Consider the following 18,010-nt stretch of genomic DNA (forward strand, 5'->3'; position numbering starts at 1 on the left):
ACTGAAGTCTCATTTTGTTTCTCCCACCTGCTAGATAAAAATTATTACAATATTCAGAAATCAACTTGCTTCTGCTTCTCGACAGCATGCAAACCAGCATAAACCCTCACTGCTGGGATGCCAGGGTGGCTCAGTCAGTTAAGCATCAGACTCTTGGTTTCCATTTGGGTCATGGGATCCAGACCTGACTAAGGCTCTGCACTCAGCGGGGAGTCTGCTTGAGATTCTTCCTCTGTTCCTGCCCCTCCCCGGCTCCTGCTCTCTCTTTAAAATAAATAAAATAAACCTTAAAAAACAAAAATAAAAAAACCAGCAGTACCACTTAACAGAGTCACTGTGACAGAAATGTGTTCATTTGTGTAAAGTGTTTAGAACGGAACTCAGCACCCCAGGCTCAGTTATAATCATTACTCAAGTGTGTGTCCCACACATTCTCCCATTTATGCGACTATCTCAGCAGAAGAATGCCAATTCCTACTCACATGGGGCTCTGCTGCCTCCCCCGCTGTGTGGGGCTTCTTGAGAAGTCAGGGCTGGGGAAGGAAAGGAGGTTGTGAAAAATCAGGATTGTGTTTCCATTCTCGGTAAATCACGTTCCCCAGTACTACCAGCTAGAAGCAACCTCCCCTTATCCGAAAACAAAACAACAAAAAAAAAAAAAAGGAAAAGGGGTCACCTGGGTGGCTCAGTGGCTGAGCGTCTGCCTTTGGCTCAGGTCGTGATCCTGGGGTCCTGGGATTGAGACCTGCATCCGGCTCCCCGCTAAGAGCCTGCTCCCCTGTCTGTCTGTATCTCTGCCTCTGTGTGTGTGTGTTTCTTTCTTTTTTTAAAAAAGATTTTATTCATTTATTTATTTATTCATGAGTGACACAGAGAGAGAGGCAGAGACACAGGCAGAGGGAGAAGCAGGCTCCATGCAGGGAGCCTGACGTGGGACTCGATCCCACGTCTCTAGGATCAGGCCCTGGGCCGAAGGCGGCGCTAAACCGCCGAGCCACCCAGGGATCCCTCTGTGGGGGTTTCTAATGAATAAATAAAATCTTAAAAAAAAAAAAAAAAAGTCAGGTGTCCAGGACAATCCAGCTTCCTGGGCTCACAGAACCTGAGAAACGGGCGCTTCTTGGATAACTGCAGTAGTATTAGTAGCGACAAGCCTCCTGCCAGGCAGTTTTAAGCGTTTTGCTCGTACTATCTCGCTTCTTTCCTCACAACACTCTACTAGAACGGTACTACTTTCACTTGCCTTTTACACAAAACAAACCAAGACACAGAGGGACCAAGAAACTCAACCAACACGATGCCATACGAAGACCGCTAGCTCGCAGGCGGGAGGCCAGGGCAGGGGTACAGAGAGCCCAGGAGATCCCCAAACCCGGGGACGACGACGGGAGCCCGCCCCATCCCGGGCTTGTCCCCAACGCTAAGAAGCTCCGCCCAGGGGAACGCAAATCGCCTCCCTCGGCCAACAAACCTCTGTTTTTAGCCGCTCCTCCTCTTTCTCCCCAAATGAACGTCTCGTGGCTGCGGGCCCCAGGTGCGTTTCAGGCGAAGTTTGAATGGCAGGCCTGAGACACCATAATCAGGGAAAAAATGGCTGCTACGGCGTCCTCCTGGGGCGGAAGTGCCTGCGATCAGCCGGCACTCCTGGACTACACTTCCCAGAATTCCTGAGCACTGCCGTCTTGAATGGAAGTACCTGCTACTACTTGGGGTCTCAGGACTACACTTCCCAGAATCCCGCGGGGGCGGGTGAACTTTTACCGCCCAGCCTCCCGGAAGCCGAGGGGAGTGAGACTACAAGGACGTCTGGATGCTCAAGTTGCAGACTGTCTTGGGGGCGGGGGATAGGTAACGGCACCAGCCTCCCTACTGTATCCTTCGGCAACTGAAGTCGTGCCCCTTTTGCGGAAATGCCTGACTACTCTAAGCTCCTGGGTTTCACCTCCTGGAATCCCGAGAAAGTCTGGCCAGATGTCTTGCCATTCTAGCACGTCGGCCTTAGAAGAGTGTAGATTCTGTTCATCGAAAGGCTGAGAAGCTGAGTAGCACTTTAAATATGCTCGCGGAGCTAAAAAAAAATCTCCTACCACAGAGACTTCCTGGTAAACCCCAAAGACCTTCACCAAAGGAAGAAGAGCAAAATGAGACTGGGCCTTCTCGACAGGAACAAAACACAAACGTTAAAGCGCCTCAATCCCTGAAATCGCGTGAAAGTGAATTGCTGGCATCTTCCCATCCTTGCAGAAGCAAGTGAAAATCCTTTGCAAAGAAAGATGTCAGTCCTCATCCAGGGCCTCAAGTTATTTCTATAATTGTAGAATTTGTGATGTCAGTATTAGGCCAAGAGAACTTTAAAGAGAGAAGAAAAAAAACAAAAACAAGTGTTACGTGGCATTATAGAGGGCTATTTCATAATGATAAAAGTTTCAAGGTACCAGAAAATTAGTAACTACAGTTCGTACTTTATAAAGCGAAAATTGACAGAACCATGAAGAGAAAGATTCAAACTCAGTTGGAATTGAAGATTTAAAAAAAATTTTTTTTAATTTATTTTAGAATGTGCATGAGCGGGGGTGGGACAGAGGGAGAGGAAAAGAATCTCCAGCCGACTCCCTGCTGAGCCGAAGTCCCTGACAGAGCTCTGTCTCACCACCCTGAGATCGTGACCTAAACCCAAATCAAGAGTCAGAGGCTTAACGGACTGAATCACCCAAGTGCCCTGGAAATGGAGATTTTAACAGAGGTAAGTGTTGAGCCTTAAATGCATATATTGAAATGGGTGTTAAAAATCCATCCAGAAAACATCAATCTCAGAAACTTTTAATAAAAAAAACTGAAGAAAGCAGAAAGAAGAAAATAAGAGCAGATTAGTAAAATATAAACACAATTAAGTGGATCCTCCCCTTGCACAAAAGGCCAAAAGAATGCCCTATGGATAAAGCAATAAAATTGATAAAAGTATGGTGAAAATGACTAAGAAAAAAACCATATAAGAAAAATACCCAGTATCAGAAATAAAAGGGAACATCACTAAATATTATGACAGTATTGTGAGCAACTTTATAAAAATATACTTGGAAATTTAAATGAAATCAATATGGTTCTAGAAAAAACAAAAATATAATAAACTTACATAAGAAACTTAATACTTGATGAAATGATGGAAACCTCCCTTTTGAGATTGGGAATGAGAAGACAATGTTGATTATAACTACTTCAAACTGTAGTGAATCTTGTATCCACCGAACTTGTTGAACTTATCTATAAATTTCAACATTAATGCCACCTTCATCTGGACCTTCTATACACTTAAACATGTTAATTGTAAGTAAGGACAATTTTATTTCTTCTTTTCTAATTTGTATACCTTGTCTTTATTTTTCATTTCTTCTTGAACTGGTTGAACTGGTCAGGATCACATATTTCCTCCGACACATTCTCAATTTTTATGTTTGCCTTGAACATTTTAAAAATTTTTTTAATTTTTTTTATTTATTTATGATAGTCACAGAGAGAGAGGGAGAGAGGCAGAGACACAGGCAGAAAGAGAAGCAGGCTCCATGCACCGGGAGCCCGACGTGGGATTCGATCCCGGGTCTCCAGGATCGCGCCCTGGGCCAAAGGCAGGCGCCAAACCGCTGCGCCACCCAGGGATCCCTGCCTTGAATATTTTAAAGCAAATTCCAGGGATGCTGGGGTGGCTCAGCAGTTGTGTGTCTGCCTTCGGCTCATGCCATAATCCCAGAGTCCCGGGATCAAGTCCCACATTAGGCTCTTTGTGTGGCACCTGCTTCTCCCTCTGCATGTGTCTCTGCCTATTTCTTGGGCTGTCATGAATAAATAAATAAAATCTTAAAAAAAAAGCAAATTCCAGAGATGTACTTTCACAATACATTGGTATCTATCTCTTACTGATAAGAACATTTTTTTGAAGAAGACTCCACTCCCAAAGTGGGGCTTGAACTCATAACTGGGAGATCAAGAGTCACATGCTCCACTGCCTGAACCAGCCAGGTGCCCCTAATAAGAACATTTTTAAAGCCTAAAGATATCATACAATTACACATTTGAGAAAAGTAAAAATATTTGTTTAATAATTTATACCCAAGTCCTGATAAAAAAATTTTACAATTGTGTTAAATAGGTCTACTTAGACTAATCTTTTTTGAATCCAGATATTTAAAAAGGCCCATACATTTATTTTATTGGTTATCACTATTAAATAGTTCTACAATAATGCACTTTTTTTTTCTTTCTTTTTTTAATATGAGACAGAATTCATGGAAAATCACATTATTTTCCCTACATTTGGAATACTTTGGCTTTGACTAATTGCTCCAGCAACATTGAAACCTATAAATCAATGGAATAATAATTACAGGATTCTTGTGTCTTTTTTATATTTTTGTGTTCCAAATTCTTCTGGGAAATCATCCTCCAAGAATCATGCCTGGCTTAATACAACATGGCACACACAGCAGATGCAGAAGTTCTTCCCACCAGAAGTAAACTGAAATCTTGAATGTAGTATCATAAAATATAACAACATAATTTAACATTTTATTTATTCATTCACATTTTCCCCATGATATCCTCCAATCCCTTCTCTACCCCATAAGAAATCATTCTAATTTTTTACCTTTTGGGTGTGTTTTTGTGTAAAATGTGTGCAGTTTGTGCACATGTGTTTTTAATTTACATAAGTGATACTGTCATAAAATTCATTCTGGTGTTTTTCTCCATTTGGTGTATGCTTTGAAGATTTATCCACCCATCTAATTTATTTTATAGAACTCCATTTTCTGCATCCACATTTTTTTAAGTTTATTTTTTAAAGATATTATTTATTTATTTATTCCTGAGAGACATAGAGAGGCAAAGACATAGGCAGAGGGAGAAGCAGGCTCCGTGCGGAGAGCCCAATGGGGGACTTGATCCCAGGACCCTGGGATCACACCCTGAGCCAAAGGTGGACACAACCACTGAGCTACTCAGCTGCCCCTCTTTTTTAAGTTTTTGTTTAAATTCCAGTTAGTAACATACAGTGTAATAATATTAGTTTTAGGTGTACAATTTAGTGATTCAGCACTTAACATAGAACACCCAGTGCACATAACTACACTCCTTAATCCCCATCACTTATTTACTTATTTATGTATTTTAGATTTCATTTATTTTTTTAAGGTGGCTCCACACCCAATGTGGGGATCAAACTCAAAACCCTGAGATCAAGAGTCACATTGTTCTACTGACTGAGCCAGCCAGGCACCCACCTCCATTACCTACTTAACCCATCCCTCCACACACATCCCCTCTGGTAACCATCAGTTTGTTCTTTATAGATAAGAGTATGTTTCTTGGTTTGTCTCGATCTACTCTTCCCAATCCTATTGCCAGAAACAATGATATGAACACACATATTTGCCTATGGACCTATATGAGAATTTCCTTGAAATACCTATTCAAGAGTGAATTATTTCATGTATATGTGTATACTTAAATTTAGTATCACTAGATGAATGGCTATACCAGTCCACATTAACAAAAGGTGCATGTGATTCTTTTTGTGTAACTACCTCTTCACCTTCATATGGATGACTCATAACCCTAAATTAAGCTGATGTATTAAATGTATATTAGTATCAGATTGTTTTAAATTTCTCTGATTTCTAATAAGTTTGATAATTTTTTCAGATGCTAAGTAGCCTCATCTGTAAATGGCTCCTTATACCCTTTGCCCCATTGTCTACTGTAGAGGCTACCTTCTTCTTTCCTTGTTTGTGTTATATATTCTGATTATTGATACCTTATCAGTTTCAGAAATTACAAATATCCTTTCCTAACTGGACACATGTTTTTAAATCTTGGCTATTGTGTTCTTCATTGAATAGAAATCATTAGTCGTAAGATAACTACTAAATTTTTTCTTAATCTATGTCCTTTGAAACTCCTAAGTGAAGAAATTTCTATTTCTGCTTGTTTAAAATTAAATTTCTAGAATTCTCTTTGATATGTAGGCTTGTATGTTTTGGAGGCTATGTATATACATGTTATATGAGGATTCACTTTTATTTTCTCAAGAAAAGTTATTAAAAAATAGTGATATTCATGGGTTTAAGATTCAATATTACAAAGATCTCAACATTCCCCAAAATGATCTGTAGTACCAATCAAACCCCAATAACAGTATCACCATTTTCCCCTGGAAATTGCTAAGATTATTATAAACATCACATGGAAAATAAAAAGCTAAGAAGAATTAGAATAATCTGAAATAAGAATGAAAAGGAAAGCTTATATTAGTAGACACTAATCTTATTAAAAATCTACAATATGGGATCCCTGGGTGGCGCAGCGATTTAGCGCCTGCCTTTGGCCCAGGGTGCGATCCTGGAGACCCAGGATCGAATCCCACGTCGGGCTCCCGGTGCATGGAGCCTGTTTCTCCCTCTGCCTATGTCTCTGCCTCTCTCTCTCTCTCTCTCTCTCTCTCTATCATAAATAAATAAAAATTAAAAAAAGAAAAAAAATCTACAATATAAGACAGTCTGGCATTTGCTCAGGTATGGACAAATAAGAGAGTAGAGATCAAAATCTATATTGAAACAAACATTATACTTTGATTTGTATACAGAAAACACCACAACAGAGAGGGTGAAGAGATCTTGTTATATGCAATCTCTATATATGGTTCTCAGTCAGTTGGATAAAAAACACTGGCCATTATCTCATAAGATATAAAAATGGAAATACCAGGTCTGCAGATTTAAATTTGAAGAGTAAACAATGATATTTTAGGGAAAAAACACAACAGCTTTCTTACCTTGAAGTAGGAAGAATTTTTTTTAAACTAGGAAGAATTTCTTAAACAATACCAAAAAAATTCATACAATATGAAAGAAAAAATTGAAAAAAAAATCATACTATCTTAAAGTTAAGAAACACTGTTAATTAAAACACTAATAGAATGAAACAGCAAGGGGTGCTTGCATGGCTCATTTGGTTAAGCATCTGCCTTCAGCTCAGATCATGATCCCAGAGTCCTGGGATCAAGCCCCACATTGGGCTCTCCGCTCTGTGGGAAGCCTGCATCTCCCTCTCCCTCTGCTTGCTGCTCTGCCTACTTGTGCTCTCTATCAAATAAATAAATAAAATATTTTTTAAAAAATGAAACGGCAAAAAGTGAGAGATATTTTTCAAAACGCGTATGGAACAAAAGACTATTGTGTAAAATATAAGTCTTTCAAATCCATAAGAAAGGCACCCCAACATAAAACATGGGCAAAACACTTAAGTAAACAACTCTGAAAAGTGGATGTAAAAGTAGCCAATAATCATGAAAAGGCACTAAACTCCGTATCATAAGGGAAATTAAAATTAAATTGTTATGAGATACCAGCATATTCTGATCAGAAAGGCTAAAATTTAAAACACTGAAAAAAAAACACATGGTAAAGATGACAATGCTTGCATATCACTAGTGAGAATATAAATTGGTATAACCACTTTGGAATACTGTTTGGAAATATCTACTAAAGATAAACATACACCCTATAATGCTTTAATCACACCCATATAAATATTCCTCAAATAAATATATACATAAGTACAAGACATGTTTTAGACTGTTCACATCAGTACTAAGCTTGATATCAAAAAATTGGAAATTACCCAATATCCATCAACAATGGAATGAATAGATTATGGTATGTTTACACACTGCAATAATATCCATCAGTGAAAGTAAAACAAAGTTCTCCGCTCCCAACAACATGTTGATGAACATCATGACATGATGTTGAATGAAGCCAGACATAAAATACATAATGTATTTTGTACATGGTGTATGATTCCATTTATGTACAAAACAGGCTAAATGGGATCCCTGGGTGGCGCAGCGGTTTGGCGCCTGCCTTTGGCCCGGGGCGCGATCCTGGAGACCCGGGATCGAATCCCATGTCGGGCTCCCGGTGCATGGAGCCTGCTTCTCCCTCTGCCTGTGTCTCTGCCTCTCTCTCTCTCTGTAACTATCATGAATAAATAAATAAAATCTTTAAAAAAAAAACAAAACAGGCTAAATGAATCTATACCACTGTGAGTTAGTAGCTACCACAGGGAAAAGAAAATAACTGGAATGAGCCAAGAGGGGACGTTTCTAAGATTTTGGGTTTGTCCTAGTCCTCCAAGAAGTAGACGCCAAGATGCTAAGCAAGACTTTTAATGAATATTTTATTAGGGTGAACAATCTGTGAGAGAAAATGATGGAGTGTGGGGAGGGGGCTGTCAGAACCATCAGATCACGGTACAGGTGTGACCCTGAGTGAAGGAATTTTAGAAGAAAGATTTGGTGATCATCCTAGACTGCCTTGTAATCTAAGTAAAGTTCTTCAAAGCTGTCAGGGAGTCCCTGAATAAGGTCATTGGATGGAGGAGTGCCAGGGCTCCAAGAATGGGCCCATTTTAGGATTTGTATTGTGTTGACTGGGAGCAATCATGGTAAGACTGGCTTCCATGCAAATGTGGTGGTGGGTTTTTGAACACAGCAGCTGGAGCCTTTAGTCAATTATGATCCCAGCAGTTGGTGATTGTGAAGCAGGAAACTGTCAGTTTGGGTTTATCTGATATTCCTTCGTGTTTAGTTTTGATTGTGTAGTTTTGGTAGTAATAATAGTGGAGCAACACCACATCAGGAGACCTAAAATGTTGGTTTGTTCTATTATCAATAATATGAACATCTTGGCTAAGAGACTATTCACCAGATTTCTCCATGATATACCTACTATATCTCCTTTTATAATTAATAATACTTTATAGAGAGATATTTTCAGGTGCATAGCATCTGTGTCTCAGTAACTGTAAACCAATAAGCCATACCTGCAGTCTTAGGAGTTGTGAGGACAAGAAATTTTTTTTTCATCTATTGAGTTTTCTGTTATAAATATCCTGACAACCTATTATGGTATCTTATGACAGCAAAAACAGAACAAAACAAAACCCAAACCAAACCAAAGTAAAGGCACTGGGTTTCCAACATCATGTGCAGAGAAAAGTTTAACATAAAGTTGAGACTGCTATCCTTAGTGAGACCTGCTTGCCAGGCTGGCTCCTGATTGGTATCTGGGTGCTTGAATTGTCCTGGAGGATTCCTAACATTCCCTAAGAGTAGGTCACAGTGCCTAAACTCTTTGTGCAATGTGGTTTATGCGGAGTATCTATTTTCCTTCTGAGAGTCTCTAATTTTGGTACATTCCAGGCAGAGAATGCATACGTGACCAGCCCCCAATAACAAAATCTAGGGCATTCAGTCTCTGATGCATCTCTCTGGTGTCAATTATGTGTGTTATCACAATTTAGTGCTGAAGGAACTTGGTACATTGTGATTCCATAAGGAGAGGACTCTTAGAAGCTTACACCTGATTTCCTTCAGATTTCATCCTACTTATCTTTGCTTATTTTCATCCTTTCAGTGTAACAAATCAGGTGTGAGTATTCCCGTCTTGTGAATACTCAAAGGGAATGAAAGAAAATGGAAATAGCCTTAGGAACCCCCACACAAATTGAGACAGCACAGGCCTTACTAAATACCTAGCATCCCATAAATGTGTGGTCCAGAAAATCAACAGTGAGGACCGGTCTCAACTAGATACAATTTGCTGAGTAAACCCCTTTAATCAACTACAAATTGATCACCAGTTCACCACTACAAATTGATCACCAAATCACCACTGGGTCTGACTATGGAACAGCATCCAAACCTGCTCTTCATCTTTATTGGTTCCATGTCTTGAGGGTCAACTGCTATTATTTTATGTTCTTTCTTCATGCACACTTTTTAAAAAATTATTTATTAATGAGAGACACACAAAGAGAGACAGAGACATAGGCAGAGGGAGAAGCAAGCTCCCTGCGGGGAGAGCCTGATGTGGGACTCAATCCTGGAACTCTGGGATCACACCCTGAGCCAAAGACAGATGCTCAACCACTGAGCCACCCAGGCATCCTCATGCACACCTTAAAAAAAAAAAAATTTTTTTTTTTAATGCCTCCACAATGTATTTATTTATACTCATTTTGTTTCTAGCTCCAGGATTTGCCCTCTCGTCGTTACGGATTTATACTTAAAGCCCAGCAAGAGTTAATCACAAAAATACTATTGTTAAAACTCGACAAGCTATTTGTGTATGTATAACAACCATAGGTTTTGCTTTTGAAATTGGATTCCAAAGCTCATTCCTTGATTTTGATCTTACCTGCCATATGACAATATAGAACACTCCTAATGGCTTAACTGCAAGGGATAATTATTTAGTACTTTCCTAAATTCTGTAACAGTAATTTCCATATTTAATGAAAAACTGGAACATAATTTAAATGGAAAAGTATCAGGGGTGGGGGAGAGAGGAATAAAAACTGGGAAAAGACCACAAAATGCTCCTTTCCAAGGAAAACCATTATGGAAGAACATCCCTTTATACATTATCTTATGCATGTACACATATACACATGCATGCACACACATATACTCACAAAGATTTATGTTTGATTATGCTATGAAGGCTATAATCTATTTTTCAAAGCCTATATTAAGTATTTCTCATGTCATTACAGATATCTATCATAATCTTAATGACTTCCAAGTTAATATAGGAATATACCAGAATTCAAATTCCTACGTATGGACAAGTACTTAATCCCATGTATAAAAACTCAGTGATATCAATATGGTGATTTTTTTGGTATTTTAATCTCAGAATCTTAACTTTCAATTATATGATTTCCAAATCAAAGAGATGTACAACCTATATTGACATACACTCCTTTCCCAGAACCATGCTTCAGTGCTGCCAATAGGGAAAAGCATAAAAATATCAATCTCACCTTAGAAATACATTTGATAAAATTATCAAATTCCCACAAATTTGGGGTTATTCCTTTCATGGGTGTGGGGAATAGGGTATAGAGCCTATGTGAGAAGTTCTGATAAAAGAAATACTACTGTAATTAGAAGGCAAACATTTGAGTTGGGATGGAAATGCAGTTAGATATCACCAACTGTAACTACTTGTGACATTTTCAAAGTGTTACAGTAAATTCTGCCTTAATAGTGAGAGATTAAAAAAAAATCAATTGTATGAAATGAAGTCCTTGCAAGGTTTAAAAAAAAAAACCACAACTTTCTCAGTCTGTACTGTCAAAAAAATTACAAAAGACAGTTCAATAGAAACTGTATACAATCCTTGGAAAACCAGTCAGGGCCCCAGATAAGAACCGACTTGAGAACAAAGGCTGTGAGAGGAGAGGAGGCAATTGTAGTAGAGTAATAACATTAATGTTGTGGACTGTAATATCAGGTGGTTTTCTACATTTCAACAAATGTTCACTTCCCTGAATTAATTTTATTTTGCAGGTTTCCACCTCTGGATACAATTTTCATGTTTATTTAACATAAAGGTAGTGAGCACACTTACAAGTCAATGTTAAGGCTGTGTAGATTTTTTAAGCTTTTATTTGAATTCCAGTTAGATAACATACAGTTTATTAGTTTCAGGTGTACAAGAGTGATTCAGCACTTCCATACATCACCCAGTGCTCATCACAAAGTGCACTCCTTCTTAATCCCTATCACCTATGTAACCCATCCCCACCCCCACCTCCCCTCTGATAACAATCAGTTTGTTCACTATATTTATACGAGTCTGTTTCTTGGTTTGCCTTTTTCTCCCTTTGCTCATTTGTTTTTTCTTAAATTCCACATGAGTAGAAGAATCATACAGTTTTTGTCTTTGACTAATTTTCCTCAGCATAATAATCTCTAGTTCCACCCATGTTGTTGCATATGGCAATATTTTGTTCTTCTTTATGCCTGAATAATATTCCATTGTATATATATACATCCTTATCCATTTGTCAGTCGATAGACACTTGGGCTCTTTCCATAAGTTGGCTATTGTAAGTAATGCTGCTATAAACATTGGGGTGCATGTATCCCTTTGAATTAGTATTTTTGTACTCTTTGGGTAAATAACTAGTAGTACAATTGTTAGATTGTAGGGTAATTCTATTTTTAACTTTTTGAGGAACCTGCATACGGTTTTCCACAGTGGCTGCACCAGTTTGCATTCCCATAAACAGTGCAGGAGGTTCCCCATTCTTCAGATCCTTGCCAAAACCTTTTTCTTGTGTTGTTGATTTTAGCCTTTCTTACAGGTTTGAGGTGCTATCTCGTTGTAATTTTGATTTGCATTCCCCTGACAATAAGTGATTTTGAGCATCTTTTCATGTCTGTTTGCCATCTGGATTTCTTCTTGGAAAAACGTTTATTCATGTCTTATGTTCATTTTTAAATTAGATTTGTTTTTTAAGTGCTGAGTTTCATACGTTCTTTATATACTTTGGATATTAACTCCTTATCAAATACATCATAGGCAAATATCTTTTCCCATTCAGTAGGATGCCTTTTAGTTTTGTTTCCTTTGCTGTGCAGCAGCTTTTTATTTTGATATAGTCCCAATGGTTTTTGCTTTTGTTTCCCTTGCCTCAGGAAACCTATCTAGAAAAAAGTTGCTATAGCTGATGTCAGAGAAATTAGTGCCTGTGCTTTCTTCAAGGACTTTTATGGTTTCAGGTCCCATCACACTTAGGTCTTTAATCAATTTTGGATTTATTTATATGTATGATGTAAGAAAATGGTTCAGGGGATCCCTGGGTGGCGCAGCGGTTTGGCGCCTGCCTTTGGCCCAGGGCGCGATCCTGGAGACCCGGGATCGAGTCCCACATCGGGCTCCCGGTGCGTGGAGCCTGCTTCTCCCTCTGCCCGTGTCTCTGCCCCCCCCCCTCTCTGTGACTATCATAAATAAATAAAAAAGGAAAAGAAAATGGTTCAATTTCATTCTTTTGCATGTTGCTCTCTAGTTTTCCCAATAACAGTTGAAAAAAAAAACTGCTTTTTTTTTTCCCATTGGTTATTCTTTCCTGCTTTGTCATAAATTAACTGAACATATACTTTGGGTTCATTTCTGAGTTTTCTATTCTGTTTAATGACCTATGTGTCTATTTTTGTGCCAGTACCATATTGTTTTGTTTACACAGCTTTGCAATATTACTAGAGGTCTAGAATTATGCCTCCAGCTTTGAGGGCTGTGTAGATTTAGCAGCAAAGTCCCTGCCCTCATGAAGCTGACATTCTACTGGGTATCAATTCTGGTACGCCCATCATTATACTTGTGTTAAGTGCCAGATCAAACTCTTTTCCTAAGTACTACCTCCTACGTGATTCTGAACAAAGACTTATCACATCACTTACAAGGTTCCTCCACTATGTGATCTGGTGAAAACAGATAAATTTGATTATTGCTTAAATACCAACAAAATTAACACAAGTATTTTCTTTCTTATGAGACTAAATGATAATAAGAATCCAGGGTTTTATAAAACATCATTCTGGAGAAGTTCTTCCTGACGATTCTTTGATGTTCTTACCATTCTTGTTACTTTCATAAATTGTACTGCCACCATGAGTTTTGCGATGATGGGAAAGTTTTGATCGCCAACGGAAGCTCTGGCCACATGTCTCACACTTGTAAGGTGTCTCCCCTGTGTGAACCCGCTGATGAGATTGTAGCTGTGAAGAGTGACGGAAGACCTTGCCACATACGTCACATTTGTATGGTTTCTCTTCACTGTGGACACTCTGATGAACCTTAAGACTCGAGGCCTGACTGAAGTGCTTACCACACTCCCCACACTTGTAGGGTTTCTCTCCTGTGTGGACCCTCTGATGCATGTCAAGATTCAAGCTCCACTTGAAGCCCTTCCCGCACTCCTCACATTTGTACGGCTTTTCTCCCGTGTGGACTTTTTGATGGGCTTGAAGGTGTGAACTGCGACCAAAGCTCTTCCCACACTCTTCACATTTGAATGGTTTCTCTCCACTGTGGATTCTCTGATGGGCCAGAAGATTTGCAGCCTGCCTGAATACTTTCCCACACTCCTCACAATTAAATGGTTTCTCTCCTGTGTGGATTCTGCAGTGAATTTTGAGATCTGCTCGACGATTGAATCCCTTTCCACACTCTTCACATTTGTGTGGTTTCTCACCAGTGTGGATCAGCTGGTGAATCTGAAGTCGGGAACTCTGATTGAAGCCCTGCCCACACTCCTCACACTTGTAGGGTTTCTCTACACTGTGGGTCTTCAGATGGGATTGAAGATATGCTCTCTGACTGAAATCCTTCCCACATACCTCACATTTATAGGGTCTCTCTCCTGTGTGGACTACCAGATGAACTTGATAACGGGTTTTTGTCCCAAAGTTCTTCCCACACTCATCGCATTTGTATGGTTTCTCTCCTGTGTGGACTCTCTGATGGGCCTGAAGATTTGAACTCATAGTAAAGCCTTTACCACACACTTTGCATACATATGGCTTCTCTCCAGTATGGATTCTCTGATGGGCCCGAAAATGTGAAGGTTGAATGAAGCCCTTCCCACACTCCTCACATTTATAAGGTTTCTCTCGTGTGTGGCCCTTCTGATGGATATGAAGATTTGAGCTACAAAAGAAACATTTCCCGCACTCTTCACATTTGTACAGTTTTTCTCCCGTGTGGACCATACAGTGACTATTAAGTGATGACCTACGTCGGAAATTCTTACCACATTTATCACATTTGAAGGGTTTCTCCCCAGTGTGGATTCTCTGATGCTCCTGAAGATGTGAAGCATGAATGAATGCCCTTCCACATTGGTCACAATTATAAGGTTTCTCTTCCATGTGCAATTTATAATGAACATTAAGTGCTGATCTGCGACAGAAGCCATTCCCACACTTCTCACATTTGAATGGCTTCTCTACAGTGTGGACTTTCTGATGGGTTTGCAGACATGAGCTCTGACTGAATTCCTTACCACACTCATCACACTTATAGCGTTTCTCTCCCAAATGAACTCTCTGATGAATATGAAGTGCTGAGCTGTAACAGAAGCTTTTTCCACACTCACGACATGTATGAGACTTTACTCCTGAGTGGATTTGTTGATGAAGATCAAAGTTGGAGACATCACTGAAATATTTTTTAAATTCACTGCACTGATCAGGTTTCTGGCCTGTGTGAGTTGTAGACTGCCCTGCCCCAACATGTCCAGGTAAATCACCTTGTTTGGGGAGCTGAGAACTCTTTATCATGGAGCCTTGACACCTACTTAAGTCACTTGCAATCTGTTGCCAGATCCTCCAGCAAGAATGCTCTTCAGGTGGCTCTGCTTCTAAAACAGTCTTCATCTTACTTTGGATCTTTCCTCCTGTAAAGACAGAATGCAGAGATGTGGACAACTGAAGGCTTTGTTCAATATTTTCAAGATTTCATATTTAGAAGAAAGCATGAGATTTTAATTAATCCAGAGCATGTTCACGTCTTTTTCCTTGCGTATCTTATTCTCTGGTTTACATGTACATAGAACCCAAGAGGGGTCCAGTGGGCTCCTATCCACTAAGCAAGTTACACCACATCTCCTAAGAGAAGTACAAGTTAGATGTCAAAGACTTAATTCAAAAATTGATAATATGATTCAAACTATTAACTTATGGCCACTTCTATTGAATTTGAAAGTCAGTGTAGTAAATTGAATAGTAAATTAGGTAGTTAATAAATTATGGAGACAGAAATGTTATATAGATAATAAAGAATGAATCAACCAGAACTTCAGGAAAAGCACAACAATCAAATTTTGGGTTCATTTTATATATCGTAATATCAAATACCTTGAAATATTTACATTTATATATTCAAAGTATTCCTGGAAACTCTGCACATGTTCAGCTAATCTTATCTTTATTTTGACAGACATTAAATGAGTTGGCTACTATTATAAACTTCTGACCACTTGTAACAATTTAAGTTCAGAAATTTGTCTTTGGTGTCCATCGAAAGATGAATGGATAAAGAAGATGTGGTTTATGTATACAATGGAATATTACTCAGCCATTAGAAACAACAAATACCCACCATTTGCTTCGACGTGGATGGAACTGGATGGTATTATGCTGAGTGAAATAAGACAATCGGAGAAGGACGAACATTATATGGTCTCATTCATTTGGGGAATATAAATAATAGTGAAAGGGAATAAAGGGGAAGGAAGAAAAAAATAAGTGGGAAATATCAGAAAGGGAGACAGAACATGGAAGACTCCTAACTCTGGAAAACAAACTAGGGGTGGTGGAAGGGGAGGAGGGCGGGGGCTGGGGGTGACTGGGTGGCAGGCACTGAGGTGGGCACTTGACGGGATGAGCACTGGGTGTTATTCTGTATGTTGTCAAATTTTACACCAATAAAAAATAAATTTATTAAAAAAAAAGGAAAAATAAATTTGTCTTCCAAAATGTTTATCCCTCTTAAAAATTGGTATTCCCAAGTCTATTTTTATACAAAGGTTATCTAAACATTTGGAGATTATTTTTTCAATAAGCTTTTCAATTAGTTTAAGAAGTACTTTTCTTAAAACTCAACAATAAGGGAAAAAAGAACCGGGTTAAAAAATGAACCAAAGGGACACCTGGGTGGCTCAGTGGTTGAGCTTCTGTCTTTGGCTCAGGGCATGATCCCAGAGTTCCAGGATCAAGTCCCACATCGGGCTCCCTGTAGGGAGCCTGCTTTTCCCTCTCCCTATGTCTCTGTCTCTCTCTGCTTGTGTCTCTCATGAATAAGTAAATAAATAATCTTTAAGAAGAAAAAAAAAAGAACCAAAACCCCTAACATATACTTTAGCGAAGAAAATATACAGATGGGCCAATAAGCATATGAAAAGATGCTCCACATCTTATGTAATCAGGGAAAGGCAAATCCAAACACCGAGATACCCTACACACTTACTAGAATGGTCAAAATCAGGACACCAACACCATCAAATGCTGCCAAGATATAGAGCAACAGGAACTCTCATTCACTGCTGGTAGGAATGCAAAATGGTACAGCCATTTTGGAAGAGTTTGGTGGTTTCTTACAAAACTAAACATACTCTTAGCATACTCTCCTGATACTGCCCAATTTGGTATTAACCAAAAGGATTTGAAATTTTAAGGCCACACAGAAAACTATACACAGATGTTTATGACAGGTTTATTCGGGATCCCTGGGTGGCGCAGCAGTTTGGCGCCTGCCTTTGGCCCAGGGCGCGATCCTGGAGACCTGGGATCAAATCCCACATCGGGCTCCCGGTGCATGGAGCCTGCTTCTCCCTGTGCCTGTGTCTCTGCCTCTCTCTCTCTCTCTCTCTCTGTGTGACTATCATAAATAAATAAAAATTTATTAAAAAAATAACAGGTTTATTCATAAGGACAAAACTTGGAAGAAACCAAAATGCTCTCCAGTGGGTGAACAGATAAATATTACCTGTGGTACACTGATATAATGGAATATTATTTGGTGCTAAAAAGAAATGAGCTATTAGCTATGAAAAGACACAGAGAAAATGTAAATGCACACTATTAAGTGAAAGAAGCCAAACTGAAAAGTATGATTCCAACTCTACAACATTCTTAAAAAGATAAAAGTATGGACACAGTAAAATGATCAGTGGTTGCCAAGGGTTAGAGGGGAGGGGATGAATAGATGGAGGACAGGATTTTTAGGGCAAGTGTAACCATTCTTTACAATACAATAATGGTGGCTACATGGCTTTATCCATTTGTCCAAGTCCATAAATGTGGTACCACCAAGAGTGAACCCTAATGTAAAGTACAGACTCAGTGATAATGATGTGTGAATATAAATTCATCAATTTTAGCGGGCGGGGGATATTGATAATATAAGAAGCTCTGGGTACATGGGAACAAGGGATATATGGGATATCTCTGTCCATTCCCTCTCAATTTTGCTATGAACCTAAAACTGCTCTAAAAAAAAGTCTTTGAAAGCACTACTGAAAAATCTTTATGAAAGAGAAATTTACTCCCCTACCTGTATGAATAGTCAATTGAAAGCTGCCCCCTCAGGACGCCTTGGTGGTTCAG

The 18,010-nt window shown here is 39.1% G+C and overlaps 1 protein-coding gene across 6 annotated transcripts in view; it reads right to left on the reverse strand.

Annotated features, from left to right (window-relative positions):
- LOC129500708 (zinc finger protein 226-like) overlaps nt 1-18,010 on the reverse strand; it is a 40,446-nt gene that overhangs the window by 9,334 nt on the left and 13,102 nt on the right. For 4 of the 6 annotated variants that reach the window (XM_055311392.1, XM_055311390.1, XM_055311391.1 and 1 more), the window contains one exon: nt 11,489-15,300. In XM_055311392.1, coding sequence (XP_055167367.1) covers nt 13,436-15,300 — 1,865 coding nt within the window. In that variant the 3' untranslated portion in view covers nt 11,489-13,435. Of the gene's footprint in view, nt 1-482; nt 534-1,471; nt 1,608-11,488; nt 15,301-18,010 lie in introns of those variants that run through there. The other 2 variants (XM_055311388.1, XM_055311394.1) reach the window with 2 other exon arrangements.

The sequence above is a fragment of the Nyctereutes procyonoides genome, unplaced genomic scaffold (assembly GCF_905146905.1).
Source record: "Nyctereutes procyonoides isolate TBG_1078 unplaced genomic scaffold, NYPRO_anot_genome, whole genome shotgun sequence".
Taxonomy (NCBI): domain Eukaryota; kingdom Metazoa; phylum Chordata; class Mammalia; order Carnivora; family Canidae; genus Nyctereutes; species Nyctereutes procyonoides.